Genomic DNA, 22055 nt, shown 5'->3' with positions numbered 1-22055 from the left:
TTCAAAGCTACACAGAAATGAAATAAGGAGCATCTTATTAGACTATGAAGAAAAATAGGTAGTCTCATACTTTAACATAAAGATCATTCACTGATTTTCAATCTTTAGGATTAACCAACAGGTAAAGCACAATAGGTGTGTGTGTGTGTGTGTGTGTGTGTGTGTGCACATGTGTGTGTGTATAGTTGTTGTTTAGTCACTAAGTCATGTCAGACTCTTTTGCAACCTCATGAACTGTAGCCCACCAGGCTCCTCTGTCCATGGGATTTCCCAGAAAGAGTACTGGAGTGGGCTGACAGTCCCTTCTCCAGGGGATCTTCCTGACCTAGGGATTTAACTGCATCTCTTGTGTCTCCTGCATTGGCAGGCAAATTCATTACCACCGAGCTACCTGGGAAGCCCAGGTGTATACAGATATATACACATATGTATTATATATATTTAGAGTAAACATTCAAATAACAGAAATCAGCACTTTTAGGTGTGAGAGAAGAGAGATGTCATCCTCATCCAGCAAGGCAAATGCTAAGACATTATTTATAGTTGATGAATGAGAAAAGAGGTGTAAGTTAACTAAAGTTTAAGAATATCTATTAGAAGAACTTCAATGACATGTGTAACTATATTATAGGGTGAGGGAATGGATCAGGAAAGGCTGCTGGGGTTGCAATACCAGAACTATGTCTTCCAGTTCCAAATTAATGATATTTAAAGTTGGCGAGTCAGGAAAAGCATTGTAATATCCAGGCAAGAATATTGGAGTAGGCAGCCATTCCTTTCTCCAGGGTATCTTCCCGACCCAGGGATTGAACCCTGGTCTCCTGCATTGCAGGCAGATTCTTTACTGTCTGAGCCACTAGGGAAAGTCTATTTGACATACAGAAGTAAATAATAGGAGGCTATTAAAAATAAAAGCAGATTGTAAGGAGGCACCTTCTGAGTAAAAATGTACAGAGGCCTGGGATCTAGAGGGCTGTTCTTATTATTCTCCAGTATTCTTTTAGCCATGAGGCATATGTAACATTAATAAAAAGTAAAATACATATGGGCTTCCCTGATAGCTCAGTTGGTAAAGAATCTGCCTGCAATGAAGGAGACCCCAGTTTGATTCCTGGGTTGCGATATATGCACATCAATCTATCTGTATCTCTATGAACAAAGGCAGCTTTGTCCAGATCAAGAAATAATATGAATGACTGAAATTCTATCATTAGGCAATCGCCATGAGATGCATTTAAAAAAAAAAAAAGAAAGAATGCTGAAAGGGCCTTCCCAGGTGGCACTAGTGGTAAAGACCCCACCTGCCGATGGAGGAGTTGTAACGATTCAGGTTCAACCCCTGGGCCAGGACGATCCTCTGGAGAAGGAAATGGCAACCCATTTCAGTATTCTTGCCTGGAGAATCCCACGGGCAGAGGAGCCTGGCAGGCTACAGACCATGGGGTTGCACGAGCCGGACATGACTGAAGCGACTTAGCACACATGCAACATGCTGTAAGGATTCTAAAGTGGCTCCATCTGAGTAAAAGGACAGACTTGCAGTTATCATCACTGCTCTCTTAGGAGAGGACACTCATTTTCTCAGTAGGAAGTTCTCCTTCCAGAAAGTACAAGGAAGAGAGGAAAATCATTCGTAAAGCTCCTACTTTGTATTCTCAGGTTCTCTCCTCTAAAAAGTCTATCTGAATGCCAAGAACTATATCCTTCCAGGTGCGGTGCATTTTATTTCATAGAGTAAAACATTACTCAGAGCTCAAGGAGTTAATACATTTCCTTCTCGGGTTGAAATGCTACCTTAATTATACGGCGTTTATTCTTGGCATTTCCAGTTTCCTAAAGAGACAAGGTTACTTTGCAATCTCTTTGTACTCATGCATGTGTGTGGGGTATTGTTGAGGGGGGTAAAATGCTTCCAGCTTACCACACTCAGAGAAAGAAATCATAAATCAGCAGGTCAGGCAGGTACTATTATTTCACCTTTAACATTATTATGTTTTCAATACAATATTTGAATGGATTTCCTTCTGCATAATAATTTATCGAGAATTACCAAAACTCTTAATGAGCTCACAGAACTCTGGCTCCAATAAAATGAAACCTTTATCACAAATTGGTTGAGCCTATGACTGCAACTTCATCATTCAATTGTATATAAGTCAAGATGTATTTTTACTTTGTAGGAATAAGTTCCCAGGGAAAGAAAACTCATTTAAAAACTTTGGGCCATTAAACTTTAAATGGTAGAATATCAGTAAAATAAAAATGAACTGGACCAAGACTCGAGAAACTTGGAATCCAGCCATCATTCCGCAAGTAACAACTTATGTGACATTGGGAAAGTTTTCTAACCTTACTTGGTTTCAGTTTACAAATGTCAAAATGAGAGATGTGTCTAAATAAAGGCTTTCTAAAAATCTGTTGTAGTTTGAAAAATCATATAAATTTGGAACAGAGAGCTTACAGTTTTCAGTGGATGCTGCCATGTAGGTTATACTGTTTTTCCTAGAAATTCTTCTCTTGCTAGAAATATTCATTAAATTGTCCATCATGAGAAAAACAGAAAGAAGCTTTCCTCTCTAACAACTTAGGCAAAAAACATTTAGCATTGTGTGCTCACTGCATGCCAGGGATAATGCCATTTAATCCTTACACTAACCAGGTGTGACTTAGGTACTATAATCCCCATTTAATAGACTGGAATAATGAAACTCAGAAGGATTGAGCAGTTTTCCCAAGATCACCCAGCAGATGAAGTATAAAGATGCAGAATCTGAATTTGAGTATGTCAAAATCCAAAGAACTTCCTCTTTATCTTTTTGTTTAACCATTTAATACACTTAAATTTCATATGGTTATACAATCTTATAACCCCCAAAGAATCAAGCTCTTTCATACATACAATGGAATATACACATTGCAGAGCTAAGAATAGAAATTTGCTGAGTCCTAGACAGAATCAGTCTCCAAAAGCTACTATTAGTCTTGCATGTGCTTACTTTATCAATCAGAAATAATGACAGGGGTTATTAAATACCAATTCTTTGCTCCCAAGAGGATACAATGAACAATAGTTGGAGAAGTTTATCAGAAGAGGGAATGCAACAAATGTAAGTTTAAACACTGAGCTTCCAGTTTGGTAATCATGAAATTATGCATTTGAAAGGAAGTACAATATCTTTAAATTCACCTTTAAAAATATTTAAGTCAGTTTCATACTAGAGCACGTTGTTGAACCTACCCCCTAAGATGCTAATAAGAATCTTAAATTCCATTAAGTATTACTGGAAAAGGGTAAGAAATTTAAAGCTAGAACCTGTTTCCCTCCCCCACACCCATAGCTGTAGAAACCATGTCCTATACAAAGCTTCAAGACAAAAAGGTAACTTAAGTCTCTAGGAACATTCAGTTTGTTGCCCTAATGGATACTGAGCACAGGTCACTCATTCATTTACTTTAAAAGGTTTTGGTAACAGTGAATCAGGTCAAGAGGAACCACTGGTCTAGGACCATAATTAGAAACATAAACCACCTAGCGGTATTAGAAACAAGCTGATTTATTATAAAAAAGAGATGAGTCAAAAAATAAAATTGCTGAAGTTGGGCATTATCATATAAGCAATACAGCAAAAGAAAAAGAAATTACCCTAAAAAAACCTATAAGGATATTTTTCTCTGAAATATTTATAAAGTTCATCTTATGTAATCATATCCATTAAAAATTAGACACAGTAAAAAGTGCGAAATACTCTTTTTTAAGGACAATAAACAAAAATATTAAAGAAGAACATTGTTGAACAGTAGAGAAAGAAGATTAAACTTTCTTAGTGTTCCTAAAATTAAGGATCTCATAAAAAGACAAGTTCTTTAAGGAAGATAGGATGTTTCTGATATTATGCATGATTTTATTTGTAGAAAGAATTGATTTATGATCTTCTAAAGAATGACAGAAAGCTTTCTTAATTTTTCCTTTAATCCTGAGTCAGTTATATGAATAAATTTTGAAGACTATGACTCTATAAAGTCTTTATAAAGAAGTAACGTTGATTGAGTTTTCAACCCAATTAAGATCATGCAATTTTAGAGCTGAGGTTGTTTTTTAAAGAGATAAAAACAGTTCATAAAGAATTGATCCTAAATAATGAAATAAACTGACTATTTTGCCAATCCTTATGGTATGCTCTTCAATAAATAACTATGGAGTAAAACTTATCACTGTTCTTTTACATCTTGAGTTGAAAAAATATACAATTAAAAGGTCAAGAGAAATATTTTAAATAATCTGAGTCATTAGCATATGTGAATGTTTGTTCATACACACACATACAGACTTGTTCTATGTTTTTTAAGTTGAATGAAATATATTTCAAATGGAATAAAGATGACTAAGTTAACCTCTACTTTAAAGAGATATTATAAAAGAATGAGGAGAATTTTAGGAAACATCACCCTCTTGTTACTGTAGCTATCAAGTATGAAAGTTCATTCTGCTCTCTTACCTATCAATCTAATCCATCTCAGAGATCTGCTTAACCTATCTATTGTATCTATTGCATGTCTTTCCTAATATGTGCAGCAAGTTAATGTCTTATATATTTATAGTTGAAACAAAAATTTTAAAACCTGTCCTAGTTTTGGACTAATTACATTGTAGTCTACTATTATATCAATAAAGGAACTAAAATGTATTTTTTCTAAGGTTGAAAGGAACAACTGCATAAAATATCTAAAAAATTCAGGCAGGATGAATAATGTAAGTGGTATGTTTATTTCTAAAAGGTCTTAAGGCTTCATACTTAAGAAAGAAAAAAAGTTGATCAAATTCAAAATATACTACATAAGTATTTCCATATATCAAATAAAATTTAATCTATGGCAAATTCTTACATGAACATTGATTATGTATGCAGCAACAAAAATTCATTTAATAATAATATTTGTTATAAATTGAACTTGCCTTCTACTGTAACAGGTTTGATTTTTAATCTTGTCCCTCGCTCTCCTATTACTGCCAAAAAAAGGAGGAATTAGAGAAAAGGGAGAGAAAAATTTCTTAAAAGGAAATATGGTTAAGGATTTATATGGGGAACAAAAAGGATATCTCCTATGTTTTTAATCTTCTATTTCTACACATGCCACTACATCAGTGCTTCCCATAACTGTTTGAACAATCTCTCAATAGACTAATTTACATATATTGTGATTTTCATAACTATTAAGCGTTTGTAAGACAGCTCCAAATTAACAATTTATAAAATATACTTTAGAACTATGCTTTTAGTTAATGAGTATACTAGAAGCTGTGAAAATTGATTCCTTTCAGACTGTCACTCTTGCTCAGTACTTATTTCTTGCCTGAAACATTCCCAGACTTAAAAAAAAAAAAATAGCTTGATGCGTTTTGACTCTGTCAGTATAATTTATCTGTACTAACACTGTAAAGAGGACAAATACACAGATATAATACCCCACATCTTTTAATGTTTCCCCTAAATTGTCAGCAGTGTGACATTATTTCCTTTAGGAACTACCAGTTTTTTTTTGTTTTTTTTTTTCCTATCCTGTTAACTAGTGGAGGCCAGAAGGGTAATATTTTGATCAAATAGAAATTCTAAGCTTTTAAAATTCTCATACTCAGCAAAATTTCTACTAACAGTCAGAAAACTTTGCTTTTCTGACCCTAGTTCTACCTTTAACAGTCATGTGATCTTGGGCAAGCCATTACAGGTGGCTCCCGCTCACTAGAATAGAGTCATGTGATGTCATAATGAAGTCATATCATTTCTAGAACAGTTTAAGGTGCTTCATTTAAAAAATGCTCTGACTTACAAATTAAAATGCTCCAAGCTCTGGAGCAAGAAATCTACCAATTTCAACATATTGACATTATGACAGTGTTTTAAATCCACACTATTAACACAGTGGTCATAATTATGGAATGACTTCAAAAAAGTACTAAGGTGTCGAACAATTTAAATGGTCAGAAAATACAGCTGATTGACCCTCCCACACATTTATAATATAGGTTTGCATATAGTTTTGTGATTCCATTTAACGAAAGACAATCTCAATCTCATAAAAATTGTAAAAACAAAACTATTGGTATCCTTATCAAATTACAGTGAAACCAAGTGACTTGTAAAGGCTCACATTACTCACTATGGAATTGCATCTTATTTATAATGAGAAATTGCCATAATAATTTTATTATCTTCAGTTTTCAATAACCAAATAATTTTAAGTGTAGATAACTTGGTACCATCAACTAAAGCTAAGTCAGTCAGTAAGCTTAGATTAAACACAAAACTCAATAAACAGTTTTAAAGCATTGAATGATAACCATACTCCAGATATGGACAGATAGATAATATCACATTAGAAATCTGTTGTTCATACTTAAGGAAGGCAAAGAGTCTTGGCTGTGATATTTCACTGATGATGTTTCTCTGTCTCACTAAAAGCTGTGACTACCTTATTAAAATCTCAGGTGGAACACAAATGATTGGCTATATAATCCACAGTATAGAAACTAAGGCTAGCTGACCCAGTTAGAAAAAATGGGATAAATTTTTTTGTCAAAGAAGCCTAAATATGATAAACATGCAAATGAAATCATTTTGACATGTTTGCTTCTGTCATCTATGATATTTACACTTAAATATATTGGATTCTCAAGATACAGCTTCAAGAGAATGATGAAATTCTAACTGCAAATCTAACATCTGCTTTAAGATGGATGATGTCAAGCAAGGTTGGAGTCACTGCGCCATGAACTATATCTTCTTGCTAGTCACAGCAAATATGTATTGACCACTTACTATATGCCTTGAAACTACGCTGAAGTTCTCTATCTACAGTTTTACTAAATCCTCATAAACACTCTATGAAATAAGTACTTTCAGAAAAGGAGTATTCAGAAAGGGAAACAGATTGTGTCAAAGTGTGTGTCACAAGTAAGTGGTGGCACAAGGCTAGCCCAGGCAGCTTTGCTTCTCATCATTACAAATTTTCATAGAAGAAAAATACGGAAGTTACAGAGCCCTCAGTCCTGGTTTCTCCAGGCAATATAAGGGTGAAATTCGAGTTGAATACAAAATCATTACCTTCCCTGACTTACACCTTGAACCCGTGTGGCTCTTCAGCCTACTGCAAAAAGTTCTCTCTGCCACAGCTAACAGAAAACTTGCAATACCTCTCTGCTTTGGTTCCCAGGAACCTCCCCCATTAAGAACATTTACATGCATGTTTTCAACATTAAAGAATAAAGAAAAGGAAACATTTCTCCACAAAAGTTTCCTTTCAGTGTAAGATAAAAATTTCCACCTGCTTGCTACCCCTGAAACTCCTCAACACTGGCAAGATTCTGCCACTCCCATGACAGGCAAGATTCTCCTGACACAGGGGGGCCACATGTCACAACTGGGTTGAAAGTAGCTTTAATTCTGCAGCTCACTTCAGTGAGGTCATCTGAACAAAATCTACTTCATAATTGGAAGTCCATATGAAATTATGATTTCTGACCTGGATCTGCTGCTGAAGCAAATTGATTTTGTGTTGTTGCTGCAGAAGCTGCTGCTGTTGTCTCGCGATCTGTGGAGAAAAGGCACACAGAAAATTTAAGAGTGTATTGCAGTCCCAGGGGGAAATTACCAGTGTTCTGTGTCCCAAAGTTTGATATGACATTGATTAAGCTCATGAAAATAGACGTGTCCACGCCCCTACAGGACCAGCAATTCATCCTTAAGTAGAATTAAACAAGATACTCAACTTTGGGAACAGTTACGTTTCTTTTGGCCTAAAACAAATGAAGTCTAAGACGAGACAACAGTGGTCCAATCCAATTTGAAATGCTAGAGTTTCAAAAATTCCTCTTTCTGGCAATCTAGTAAGGAGGTAATGTCTCTGACATCTTCAGCCCTTAGAAAAGGAAAAGAATGTCACACATCCTCCTGTTTATGAAACAGAGTTCAGAGTAGCACCAAGTATTAAAAGATGCTGTATTCTTTAGTGAGGTGTTGGTACGTTTGTGTCTTGGTGAATACCATAATTTCTGCCTCCCACAAATCCATAACTCCCAAGTCCTCAGCACATTCAATTATGGTCTCTGCGCCCACTCTCTACTAAATGGATTCTTAATAAAGTCACCAGTCACTTCCAATTTGCTAAATTCTGAAGTGTTTCCTAGTCCCCACGACTTGACTTTTCATCAGAATTCAATACTCAAGTGCTTTCCCTTGCCTGAACTTTCTCCCTTGGCTTCTCTGTCATCAAATTTTCCTGGTTTTGCTCCTACCTCTGAGTCTGATCCTTCTCAGAGACCATCAATGGCTCTCTTCAGTCGTTCAATGTTGTAGGCTCAATTTTAGACTCTATTCTTTTCCTTCTATATGTCTACACATATGCCAAGTAATTACAAATTTGTTTCTCTAGCCTGATCTTTGCTATAAGTGTTAGACCCATTTATCTAACAAACATTCTCAAAAGCACTCCAAATTCAACAGATTCAGAACTAAACTCAAGAATTAGCCTTCAATGTGGTCATCTTAAGTGTTTTCTAAGCCATACTACCACAATCCCCTCGCCACCCCACTCCCCGTTATTCCTTCTTATAACATCCTCTACCTACTTAATACATTCTATGATGTTATATTTCATGTTTGTTTTAATCAACAGATTTCTGTCTCCTTGGTAGAAATCCCTAAATACAGTGATGTTAGGGACCATGCAGATTTTCCTTTCACCATTTACACAAAGTCTGATGCAAAGGAATACAGAAGGAACATTTGATGAACCATGTGTGAGTGAAGAGATGAGAAGAAAACTTTAAACACTTCAATATATGAGATAGGGCAGGAAACCTTCTCACAAGAATGTAACTTCTGACCTCATAAAACTTATAGCTTTCTTACAAATAAGCTCTAATTTTTATTCCTAATGCCATGATCACTATCATTTTCATTATGAAGGTATATTAACCTCTGTTTCAGAAAGCTAAAAATTCAGGAAAAAATAGATACAGGGTCCATTACTATGAATGAAAGTAGAGAACTTATATAATGAAGTTGGGTCCTCATGGCTGCACAATGCATTTTTTATTGCCCCTGTATACACTGGTGCAATTATAATTATTTTAGTATTTTCATTTTATCTTAATACAGCTTGAAGAAATTCCTTTTTATTTTCTTGAAGAAAAGTAGGAAAGGAAGAGGTAGAAAATGAAATATCACTCTCCTCTTTAAGTCCAGTTCTTTCCTCCCACATATTAATATTTTAGCTGATATTTAAATCTTCTTAAGTGTCTTAAAATTTTCTCAGGAAACTGACTACCTCATATCCCTCCACATTCCCTCCTGTTCTAAGTCACTGCTAGCTTTGGTCTGTATTGGTGTGATAGCCTCCTATTTGCTCTCTCTGCTTCTGCCCTTGCTCCCTGCAGCCTATTATAACCTAGCAGAAAGACAGATCATTTTAAAACGTAAGTTGTGTCATGTTATTCATCATTTCAAAACCCTATGTCTCACTGAAAGTGAAAGCCAGTTTCCACATAATGCCCTGTATCTCTCCAATCTCATCTCTTCTCTGTCTCTTCACTATTGCCACACTGCTCCACCGTCTGTTGAACACACCAAAGATACTCCTATTTTCCAAGAATACTTCTGCCTCTGGGCCAGTGTACATGCTCTCCCCTCCATCTAGAATAATCTTCCTGGATAACTACACCGCTCACTCTCTCACCACTTACGAGTCTCTGCTCAACTATTATATTGTCAATGAGACCTCCGGGAGCACTCACTCTAAAAGAGCCTACCTCTCTACATGGCATCCTCATCCCTATGTCTCTGCTTCATTTTCAACATATATTTAATTGATTTATTGTCTATCTTTTCCTAACTAGAATTCAATACATATGAGATTTTTGTCTATTTTATTTCTTCTGTATTCCACTAACTAGGACAGAATCTGGCATCAAATTGGGGCTCAACAGTGGTAGTGCAGGTGGTTAAGAATCCAACTGCAATGCAGGAGCTTCTGTTTTGATTCCCCGAAAAAGATCGGGAAGATCCCCTGGAGAAAGGATAGGCCACCCATTCCAGTATTCATGTGCTTCCCTGGTGGCTCAGATGGTAAAGAATCCACCTGCAATGTGGGAGACCTGGGTTCAATCCCTGGGTTGGGAAGATCCCCAGGAGGAGGGCCTGGAAACCCACTCCAGGATTCTTGCCTGGAGAACTCTTATGGATAGAGGAGTCTGGCAGGCTACAAGCCAGCACGGTGTGCCAGAGGGGACCGGAGAGAGCAGAATGGGCTCTAGGAACCTGACCTGTAGCCTCCAGAAGGGATCTTCTCCCAGGCTGAGGAGGCATCATTGCCTGGCACCTCTCCAATACAAGGGAGACATTTCTGGAAGAGCCTAATGATTTCTTAAGTTCTAAGGAGAGTGTCAGAGCAAGTAAAAAATTCTAGAATCTGTGGAAGATGTCTTAGACCAGAATGTGAAAAGATAAAGTAAGGCACATTGTTCTCCATTAATAATTGCCCAGATTTTTGAGGACAAGCATGCTCCCAGACCCATCAAATTATGGATTCTCTACAAAGAAATATCTTCTTCTGAGCTCTGGTAGGATTTTCTGAATTCAGATAGCTAAAAGTATTGAAGGCTGTTGTTCAGTTGCTAAGTCTGTTTGACTCTTTATAACCCCATAGACTGTAGGATGCCAGGCTTCCCCGTCCTTTACCATCTCCCAGAGTTTGCTCAAGTGCATGTCCATTGAGTCAGTGATACTGTCTAACCATCTCATTCATCTGCTGCCCATTCTCCTTTTGTCTTCAATCTTTCCCAGCATCAGGGTTTTTTCCAATGAGTCGGCTCTTCTTATGAATAAGAAAAGAATGGTGTTCTTCTAGACTGCCGTGGGTGACCACTATCTGAAGTTATTTTGTTAATTTTTCTGTTCCTCTCGATTGTCTCTTTCCACTAGAATTTAGGGGCTTTGTCTTTCTGTTTAATTGAAGTAACTTCAGTAGTTAGCACAGTACCTGGCCCACAAGAAGCACGTACTATTTTTTGTTTTTAATAAATGAAACTTACCTTCTCCAGGGGTTTAAACTATTCTCCTCTATGTAGATAATCACAGAAACTAAGCCTAGCCATCTCTTTCAAATTGTTTATTGATAAAGAAAGCTGAGCATCGAAGAACTGATGCTTTTGAATGGTGGTGTTGGAGAAGACTCTTGAGAGTCCCTTGGACTGCAAGGAGATCCAATCTGTCCATCCTAAAGGAGATCAGTCCTGAGTGTCCATTGGAAGGACTGATGTTGAAGCTGAAACTCCAATACTTTGGCCACCTGATGCAAAGAGCTGACTTATTTGAAAAGACCCTGATGCTGGGAAAGATTGAGGGCAGGCGGAGAAGGGGATGACAGAGGATGAGATGGTTGGATGGCATCACTGACTCAATGGACATGAGTTTGGCTAAACTCCGGGAATTGGTGCTGTACCAGGAGGCCTAGTGTGCTGTGGTCCATGGGGTCACAAAGAATCAGACATGACTGAGCCACTAAACTGAACTGAACTGAATATTCTCTCTCATAGTTTCAGATGGGCAACCTGAAGACAGTTCTAATTCATTATAAAAAAGCCATCTGCTTTTCCAAATCTACCTGCCTGTGGACTTTGCCTGTCACCCAGGCTCAACCTTTTTCCTCTCTTTTTAGCCCATTTAAAAAATTCAACTATCCATGATTCTTCCACCTGTTCTCTCTTTCTCCATGGTCATTACCCTGTTTACAGTCTCGTGTCTTATTTAGATTATTATAATAGACTCCTAACCAAACTTCCTGCCCCATAATTGGAAATTTACTTCACTAGTTGAATCCTACACCTAGCCTTCAAAGCTCACACCAAACAGGTCAAATGAAAGCTTTCATAACATCCCTCACTGGAAATGTTCTCTTGACTCTCTCCACGGTTCTTTTTGTATTTCTCTCTTATCCATCACCTTGATTACAATCACTTACATGGTGCATACCACTGAAATAGTTGATAATCTTTTTCAGATCAGTTTTTTGTTTTCTTTGGTATTTTACCTTTTTATTATGCAAGGTAGAGAGGAGAGAAGCTTTTATTGATCTCTGTTTGCCTCACAGAGTGACCTATAAGCTGCAGGGGAAATAAAGCCTATGCCTCTAGCTCTTACTAAACTGTTTGTGTCTCTAGTTCTGACTCACCTGTTCTTGCTGCTGCTTGGCCAGCTCCATTTGCTGGCGCTGTTTCTCAATCTGAGATGCAGCCAGTTTCTTCTGCTCATCATGGGCAGCCAGCAGCTGCTCTCGCAGACTGGTTAGCTGATTGATCATACCCATGAGCTGCCTCTCCTTCTCAGCTAGGCTTTCGGGAGTCCCTGAGAATAAGATGGCAATAAGACGTGTGAAAAAAAAGAGAAATGAGAAGGGAGTGGTTCCTCAATGACAATGACTCGGGTATGTGGAGAAATATTACAAATAAAAGGTTTGGAACCCAAACAAACATATACTTACCTTCTTTCAAACTGTAACTCAGTAGTAAAAAGTGATGGCTATTTATCCATTACAGAATATCAGGATGAACAGATATTTTGATTATTTTGTATTTATGACAAGTAACAATCTATATAGCTTTTTTTCCCTTTAATTTTACAAGTAAATAAAACACCATTGGCTGAGCATTTATTATTCTTAATGTTCTAATCTGAGGCCTGATGAAAATAAAAAGAGTTTTAAAGCACAGTTCTTGGCTTTAAGTAGTTTTTTAAATCAAATTAAAGAGTCAAGACAAAAACATGAAAACATAATTACTGAAGTTATTAAGAGATCAAGTTATCATTATCAGGGATATCTCCTTTTCTTAAAACGAGAATTTTGAAAAATCAGAATTAAGGAATCCTACATTTAAAAAGGAAAAAATAAAAACATACTATTAACCCATCAAGTTTTAGACTGTTCTCAAATGCCACTCAGAGGCTTTCTTCAAAGATAGAATAGAGCTAGCAGAAAAAATATTCAAGTTTGAGAATATAAATTTATGCTATCATGAAATAATGAAACATAGCTGTAAAACTAACATTTTGGCCACTCAAGATTACAGTTAAACCCAACATTTGGAGAACAAATCACACAGTAATTTAAAATAAGCAGTATGTTTGAGATACTTAAACCACGCCAGTGAATCTTCTAAGTCAGGATAAAATACTGATTTGTTACACCAGAAATGTGAGCGGTTCATTGAAATAGAAAAAATATCACTTTTAATTGTTCTTTTAAGATTCATCAGATAGACAAGACCCCTATGGTAAAGAACTAGCAATAGGAAAGAACACACTTTTTAATTATGGTTTTCACTTCAAACATAAGACACTAAGCACTACTTCAATAATGTATTTGCCACCTGTATATGTAAATTAGATAGAAAGATCTATTATAACTCAGTCACCATTCCCCATGTTACTACATTTCTCTTCATCAATTTATGCTGAAAAAACACATGCTTTTAGGAAGTAGTAGCTACAGTTAGTAGCTTATGATTTTCATGTGCCCATTTGAAATGGAAATAAAATTTCAAATATAATTTATATAGGCTATAGAACAAATACCCAGAAAGGAAGTTCTGAGTGGAATAGAAGGCAAGAAACATACCATATACTCCTTATTATCAATTCTTAGTCTTAATCAGGACAGGTGGTCAATAAATTGTTAAGGATTTATTATACTCCAGATATTTGGATTCCATTAAGCAGAAGAAAATTTTTATAGGAATAATAACAATATGACTATTCTAATTAGAATCCTAATATTAAATAATCTAAATATATATTGGAAAGATATTTCAATGAAAATATTCAAATGATGGTAAAATGTACATCTTCATACACCATCAGCAGAGGAGTAAATCGCTATCACATTTCTCAGAATATACACTGGGAAATGTGACACATATCACGTTTTATGATACTCATAAGGAGATTCAGGACAAATCCCAGATTTTTGGCAAGATGCAAGAACCATTTACTGAGAGCAAAGGTCTGAGAAAGGGTTTGGTTTATGGGTAAGAATCAAGGAGGTAGTTTCATTTCTAAAAATATAACCCAAGAAAACTGCAGGAAATGAAGTATTAATAAAGTTCTTAAATGAAATATTAGAAACAATCTAAATACCACATCATCAAATAATTACAGGACATCCATATGGTAGTATTTTGTGCCCATGAAGAAAAAGTATCTTAAGAATATTTTATAATATAGGAACTTGTTCATGACATAAAGTTAGGTGAAAAAGTTGGATAGAAATGAAACATTTGTGTAAACACTTCAAGGCATGCACATATCTACATTTATAGAAAAAAAGACTGGAAGAAAGTTTATCTATATATCAGTAGTGCTTATTTCTAGGTGATGGGTCATTAAATGGGTCATTTTAATCTTTTTATATTTGCTACATTTAGAAAATCTTCTACAATGAATATTATTACTATTATTATTATTACCTGGCAAATATATGCATTTCCTGTAAATACATAGAAGTATAATTTAAAAGCTTACGGTGCCATTATCTATTTTATAGCTGATATAACACCAATGTACAAAGAAATATATACATTTGATAATGAGTACAAACAAATATCATTTTGGAGTTCAGTATATGAAATATTAACAAATCCTGTCTTCACTTAATCACACAGACATCAATAAGATTTACTTGAAATCTAATTTTATTGTCTCTGTTCAATTCAAACTCTGTGAACCTTTATCCCACTTCCCTTCATCTTTCATGTATCAGTTACTTGCACTCTTGTGTGTTTTAATTTATGCTAATCTTGCTTCGATTCCCTAAGAATGAAGGCTTACTTAAGAGACAAAAATATCTTATGTTTCAGTTCTTTCTACTGCCTAGTGACTATAGAATGGTTAATACGAGAGCAATTCTTTTAATTCTGTAGGTTCCAGAGCAGAAGTGCACATCAGAACATTCCTTAACCCAATGTGAGGGAAGTCATAAAGGAAGGGAACTAGCTCCAGTCATTCCAACCTCAGGAAGAGATATAACCACGTAAACATTGTTTATATTCTTTCATCTTCCGTATCTGATTCACTGGGAATCCTCTCATCCTTAGACCATACTATAAATCAGTACATGTATTTTCATTTCCACTAATGCCCCTCATTTCAGGCTACTACCATCTCTCTCTCGCCGTGACTCCCCCAACAGTTTCTAAACATGCTATCTTCTACTTCTCCTACTATAACCCATTCTCCAAGCACAAGTTCAGAGTGGTCATTTAGAAAGACATGCCAGATCATGTCAGGCTTCCTGGGTGGCTTAGCAGTAAAGAATCTGCCTGTAAGGCAGGAGACTCGGGTTTGATCCCTGGGTCAGGAAGATCCCCTAGAGAAGGGAATGGCAACTCACTCCAGTATTCTTGCCTGGAGAATCCCATTGACAGAGGAGCCTGGCAGGCTACAGTCCATGGGGCCGGAAAGAATCGGACACGATTGAAGTGACGTAGCATGCACACGCATCAGCTCACGTCACGCAACAGAATAAAACCATTTCAAAGCTTTATACTGGACATAGAATAAACTCCAAACTCCCTGCCCTTACAGAGCCCTGAATGATCAGGTCCTTGCCTTCTTTGGCATTATCTTCTCCCATTTTCTCTTGCCAAAATACTTTAGTCCTATTGCTTTCTTTCAGTTTCCCTAATACTAATCTGCAACTTGTTCCCATTTTAAGGCCTCTGTATTTCAAATATTTCCCTCTGGTAAACTCTTCACCTAGGGTTTCTCAATCTCAGTGCCATGGGCATTTTAGTTTGGATGCTTCACTTTTAGGGGAGTCATGTGGTGTAGATGCTGGTAGCACACCCTGCCTAGCTGTAACACCTCAAAATGTCTCCAGACATTACCAAATTTCCCTAGTAAAGAACTACTAGCTTTTTGGTTTTTTCTTTCATTCACTCAACATATATCCACAGAATTCCTCCTGTATGCTTCACACTATTTAGGAGTTCAGGGTGCTACATTGTACAAGCCGGACAGAATGTCTTCTTCACAGAGACTACATTTAAAGGGAGGAGATAACCAACCAACCAACTGACCAATTGACTCCAATCCATCCAAATAGTAACTTAAATGCCAACTCCTCTCCCAGAGTGCTTTTCCTGAACACTGAAATTAAAAAAGCCACCACCTCCTCTTCTATCACGCGACTCCATCTTTATTCTGTACTTAGTAGTCACCACCATATGCTGTGTTGTTACTGATATTTATTTATTGAATCTCCCAGCAGAGAATAAGCTCCATGATAGCAGAATACTAGCTTGTTTTGTTCAACACTATATCCCCCGAGTAGTGCCTCACACATGGTAGACACCCAGTGTGTGTGTGTGTGTTAGTCCTTGGTCATGTCCAACTCTCTGTGACCCCATGGACTAGAGTCCGCCAGACTCCCCTGTCCATGGAATTCTCCAGGCAAGAATACCAGAGTGGGTTGCCATTCTTTTCTCCAGGGGATCTTCCTAACCTAGGGATAGAACCCGGATCTCCCGCATTGCAGGCAGATTCTTTATTATCTGAGTCAACAGGGTAGCCAAAACACCCCATAACTTACTATTAAATGAATTAAATAAATAAACTTAAGAACAAAGTCCTTAATTGACAGATAATGTACAATTCGATGCAAATAGAAAAAAACCCTTATCGGGACTATTTAAATTAAGGATGGTTTCAAATACATTTGATATAATGAGAAAAAAATCTTTGGAAGCTGATATTTCCTGAATATTGTTCTACCAAAATAGAATAGATATTTGGCTTGAAGTTGAACAATCAAAATCACAGTAAGTTTTTGGAAGTTTTGATCCAACTAAAGGAAAAATAAAAGGAAGGAAGAGTCACTACTCAGGAAAAGAAAAGTCCTAGAATTTCAACACTAAAAGTAAATTAGAGATCGTGTTTCTTCCCTCGGAAACATTACCGCACACTTAGTTCTTTGTTTCAAAGCAATAGTCAATCTTTGCCAGAATGTTTTGTTCTTTTGTTGCTCGGACATGACTGAGCGACTGAACTGAACTGAACTGAACTGATACCTTACATTATCACTATTATAATTTGGATAGGAATCTACTCAATTTAATTTTTTTATGGAAATGTTGCTGCTTTCAATTGGTATTCCACTTGAAGGATCTAAAAGTCATTAATTGTGTTCCCTTTAAAAATTCTGCCTAGTGAAAGAGTCTCTACTAGACTGTAAGCTCCAGAAGGGCAGAAATCTGTCTACTCTATTTGCTATCATTACATCTCCAGAACATAGCACATGGCAAGACAGATAGCAGTATTTGTTGAATGAACTAAAAATATAATGAATAGAAACTAACTTAAATTATTCTAAATTTATTACTAAAGCTTTTTTCAGTGGCAGTCTTATCCAAGAAGAGTAAAACGATAGACCCCAACATCACAAGGTATGAATGACATTATTGTGATTCATCAAAGGAATATTTAAGTTATCCAACCTACAAACATCTGTGAATTGGTCTTTTTCACTGACAATGAATGCAATCAAACTTCGATAAAATTTAATTACATATCCTTTACTGCAATATAGATACTCTTAGAAATTGGAATCAATTAAAATTATATAAGGGGTATTATTATCATTTATTACATGTCAGTATACATTGATACTCTAGTATACATTGCTAATATGACAAATATACTTACTTTTGGGTTTCTACAACTTATTTTGAAAAAATATTTCCTTTTTGCTTCAATACCTTTATTTTTTGGCTGCATTGGGTGGCTTGCAGTTTCAACTAACATCAGGGATTGAACCCCAATCTGCAGCAGTGAAAGTACAAAGTCCTAACCACTAGAGAATTCCCTTTGCTTCAATATCTTAAATGGTGGACTTTGGCTTGGATTTTAAAATATATGTACTATAGAAAGCTATCAATTTTAGGAGCGACTACAATTAGAGTGAAATGGAACACTTGAAAAGTAGCTATGGTCTTTACCATTGTTACCCCATGACTGGATATTTTGTTCCTGGGATGTTTTGAAGATGTAGGTACTATCATTGTGCAGTGAAAACAAGTCCCATTCTTACCTTCTATAAAAAATAAGTACAGTTCTATATAATCTCTTATTACACAAGTCTACTTTTTAATGAAGACTGTAATTTTGTAAACTTTTCCCAAATTTATTCCATCCACTTACTTGGATATTGTACTTAAAATGTAAAACAACAGTTTAAAAAAATATAGCATTACATTTGCTGCATGTAGAGACTGGAATACAGTCAATAATAACTATCTCAAAACATGGCATTGTTTGGTCATTCATTCATGAAATACATACTGGGTTCCAAACTGTGGGCTACTAGTAAGGTAGGTAGTGTACAAGGACAGTTCACCATGTGAGTAGGCTAATGATGGGTGCATCTTAGAGGGACTCTTCATCTAGCTGTCGTAGGTGTGAATATGTTTTCAAGTTTTAGAGGATTTTAGAGATCACCCATTCCAACTTTACTGGAGACTGACTACCAAGCATCGTGTAAACAGCACAGGCTTTGAAGATAGAATTAAAGTCAGATCTTGACCCTCTCATAACTAAATATATGGTTTTGGATAGTTAATCTCCTCTTTCTTTGAGATTCAATTTCTTCCTACATAAAATGGGAATAAAATGACTTTGTTACAATAATTCTGTAAGGAAGATGTTAACAAAGTGCCTGCACATAAATGGGCATGTAATTAGTGCAACTGTTTTTAAATGAGTGGATGAGGAAACAAACTAAAAGAGTAGCTTGATTTCCACAAGTCCTTGAAAGAATCTGGGCAACAAGACACCGCATCTTTTTGACTGCATCATTTTTCTCTAGTTAGAGAATTGTTCACTTCAAGAAGGAAAAGGATTTAGGTTAATTCTATTATCCAGTGATCTGGATGGCATAAGCTTTGGAGTCCCCATCTACAAGAAAAATTAAAAAATTATGTTTTTATAATTATTTTAATTTTAGAATCTTCACACCCTTTGCACAAATGAATACTTGTTAAGTGAATGAATATATTTTTAAATGAGAAAATGTGGAGGAGAGCATATTTTTATTTTCAATAATAAAACCCAGGTTAACTATGTAACAGTATCTGCTTAAAACATGCTTTATTAAGTGCCTTCTGTAAAGGGTGTATAAAACTTCTTAACTGGTGAACTGGATTATCAATTTACAGATCAAGGAGAGCCAGTGGCTGACTGTTCTCTTTCTATCACTTGCTGTGCTTCTACACTGGCATAAGTACTCTGGCTTTCTAAGACAGAGCAAGTAATTGATTTGCAAAAAACATAAAGTCACTTTCTGCTTTTATATACACTGCCAGACTTATTTTATATTTTGCACACCAGTAGTCTTTCTTCAGTTCTTATGAAATAGTTTTTACAAAAACTGAAAACATTACTCATAAGCAACTACAAGGAACTATAAAACAAGCTTAGTAGATTAAAAACATTAAACATTTACTTTATTTAGAAGTAAATGACTATATGTTATGTACCTTCCTTATGGCTGTCTCTTATGTTAAACAAATTCTAGATCCAACAGTTCCCTCAGAAAATAATCAGCATTTCCAACCCCTCTGAAAAATGTGAAGACATATATAAATATATATGTATATATTTTATGCACAAATGAAATAGTCACAAGGTAATTAGCAAAACGTGTGTTTCTTAAATAGTTACTGGATTTTTAAGAATGAGTTTAAAACAACTTCCAAAGTTGTACAAATCCTAACGTATCTAAATGCTGAGATTTTTAGTTTCCATGTTTTAAATTTACAAAAACTCAAGGATAGCTTTTACTAGATTTATTACCTAAGACCTGATTCTGGTTCCAAGCCTGCTTATTTTCAAATTCTCTAATGCTATTTAAAGAGAATTACCTCTTTCAAGTCATATACTAAATCTCAGTTCAGTTCAGTCGCTCAGTCGTGTCCAACTCTTTGCGACCCCATGAATTGCAGCACGCCAGGCCTCTCTGTCCATCACCAACTCCTGGAGTCTACCCAAACCCATGTCAATCGAGTCGGTGATGCCATCCAACCATCTCATCCTCTGTCGTCCCCTTCTCCTCCCGCCCCCAATCCTACCCAGCATTAGGGTCTTTTCCAATGAGTCAACCCTTCGTATGAGGTGCCCAAAGTACTGGAGTTTCAGCTTCAACATCAGACCTTCCAATGAACACCCAGGATTGATCTCTTTTAGGATGGATTGATTGTATCTCCCTGCAGTCCAAGGGACTCTCAAGAGTCTTCTCCAACACCACAGTTCAAAAGCATCAATTCTTCGGCGCTCAGCTTTCTTCACCATCCAACTCTCACATCCTTACATGACCACTGGAAAAACCATAGCCTTGACTAGACGGACTTTTGTTGGCAAAGTAATGTCTCTGCTTTTAAATATGCTATCGAGGTTGGCCATAACCTTCCTTCCAAGGAGTAAGCGTCTTTTAATTTCATGGCTGCAATCACCATCAGCAGTGATTTTGGAGCCCAAAAAACTAAAGTCTGACACTGTTTCCACTGTTTCCCCATCTATTTCCCATGGAGTGATGGGACCAGATGCCATGATCTTAGTTTTCTGAACGTTGAGCTTTAAGCCAACTTTTTCACTCTCCTCTTTCACCTTCATCAAGAGGCTCTTTAGTTCTTCTTCACTTTCTGCCATAAGGGTGGTGTCATCTGCATATCTGAGGTTATTGATAGTTCTCCCGGCAATCTTAAATCCCGGCAATACTAAATCTACGTATCTCTTAATTCTCAAGATTTTATGTCACCTAAGAGAGGGTCTACTTTAATCGACTTGTTGAAACTACACAGCATGTCTTTAATTCATGAGTTCTGATAGACCATAGTATTGCTAAATATATTATTTCCTTGAACTCATTATCGGCATTCTAGAGCTGTTTGGTGTGTTTGCCTTTATGCCCCATCTTCCAGAAAGAAAAAAAAAAATTATAGCTTTCCAAAAAAGCCATTTTTTCATTATACCAACTGCAGCTGGCATTTTCCTGAGTATCAGATATGACACTTTGTTGACCTAAATTTATGCATCCTGAGCAGGGTGAGAAGGGCCTATAGGGATATCAATGGGAAAGAAAGCAAGAGTAAAGAATTCTTCAAACAAAGCAAGTAAAGAGACTGATCTAAGGCTTTTCTGAGTGGCCTAGCCAGAACACCTCTCAAACAACGCCCTGCTTTTAGAACCTGACCAAAACAAAAATATTTAAGAGAATTTTTGCATGCAAATATTTTTTTTATAATTCTACAAATAAACTGAACTCAGTAAAACACACATTTTGCAGTGACTTTGTTGAAAAACAAATGATCTGTTTAGATTAGCCAAAGCTGCCATGGATCCCCAGATACTGTCCTCAGGTGAAGTGCCAAAGCAACGACCTTCAGTGTAATGGAATTTCATGCTAGCTGAAACAATGTGTGACGCTACTGGCTGCCAACTGGAGTGCAGGCACTGTTTTTTCCCCTTCTCAGTAACTATGAGGCTATAAAATATATTTGTTCACCTTTCACACAACCATTACTTCAGTGCTTTTGCTATAGATAAGGCCAAAACCTCTGTAAACTGGTTCGTTACACTATATGACTGATTAGAGAAGAAAAAGTAATTTCTTTAGGCAGGTAATATGTTTATAACATATATTGACTGTTTGCTATCAGTAGAGCTTTTTAGTCAAACTCTTTTGTCCTGGAAAATGGAATCTATTGTCCTTTTTGTATGTTTTTCAGAGGATTGTTTTCTAATGTAACTTTAAAGCCTAATTACTTTACATTTCCAAAGTAATAGACCATAAAATGGTCTAAATTCTAACAGGCAAGATAATCTAACATGAAAAATAATTTTATGCTTTTAGAAGTGGGTGACCTTTCCTAACTCACATTGTTTCTTGAGAAATGAGATTGAATTTAAGTGGGTATGGTAACTCTTTATTGATAGCTAAGCTATCCAAACCAGATA

At 36.2% G+C, this 22055-nt stretch overlaps 1 protein-coding gene across 50 annotated transcripts in view; it reads right to left on the bottom strand.

The window, feature by feature from the left end:
- The window catches only part of SOX5 (SRY-box transcription factor 5), a 1114103-nt gene that overhangs the window by 226029 nt on the left and 866019 nt on the right, over window positions 1-22055 (bottom strand). For all 50 annotated transcript variants that reach the window (XM_081482956.1, XM_081482931.1, XM_081482958.1 and 47 more), the window contains 2 exons: window positions 12226-12398; window positions 7519-7587 (listed from right to left, as the gene is read on the bottom strand). In XM_081482956.1, coding sequence (XP_081339082.1) covers window positions 7519-7587; window positions 12226-12398 — 242 coding nt within the window. The remainder of the gene's footprint in view (window positions 1-7518; window positions 7588-12225; window positions 12399-22055) is intronic.

This window comes from Giraffa tippelskirchi, chromosome 4 (assembly GCF_054371585.1).
Source record: "Giraffa tippelskirchi isolate mGirTip1 chromosome 4, T2T-mGirTip1v1.2.pri, whole genome shotgun sequence".
Taxonomy (NCBI): Eukaryota; Metazoa; Chordata; class Mammalia; order Artiodactyla; family Giraffidae; genus Giraffa; species Giraffa tippelskirchi.
Note: the sequence above shows the minus strand (reverse complement) of the source record. Positions and strands in the feature narration are given on the sequence as shown.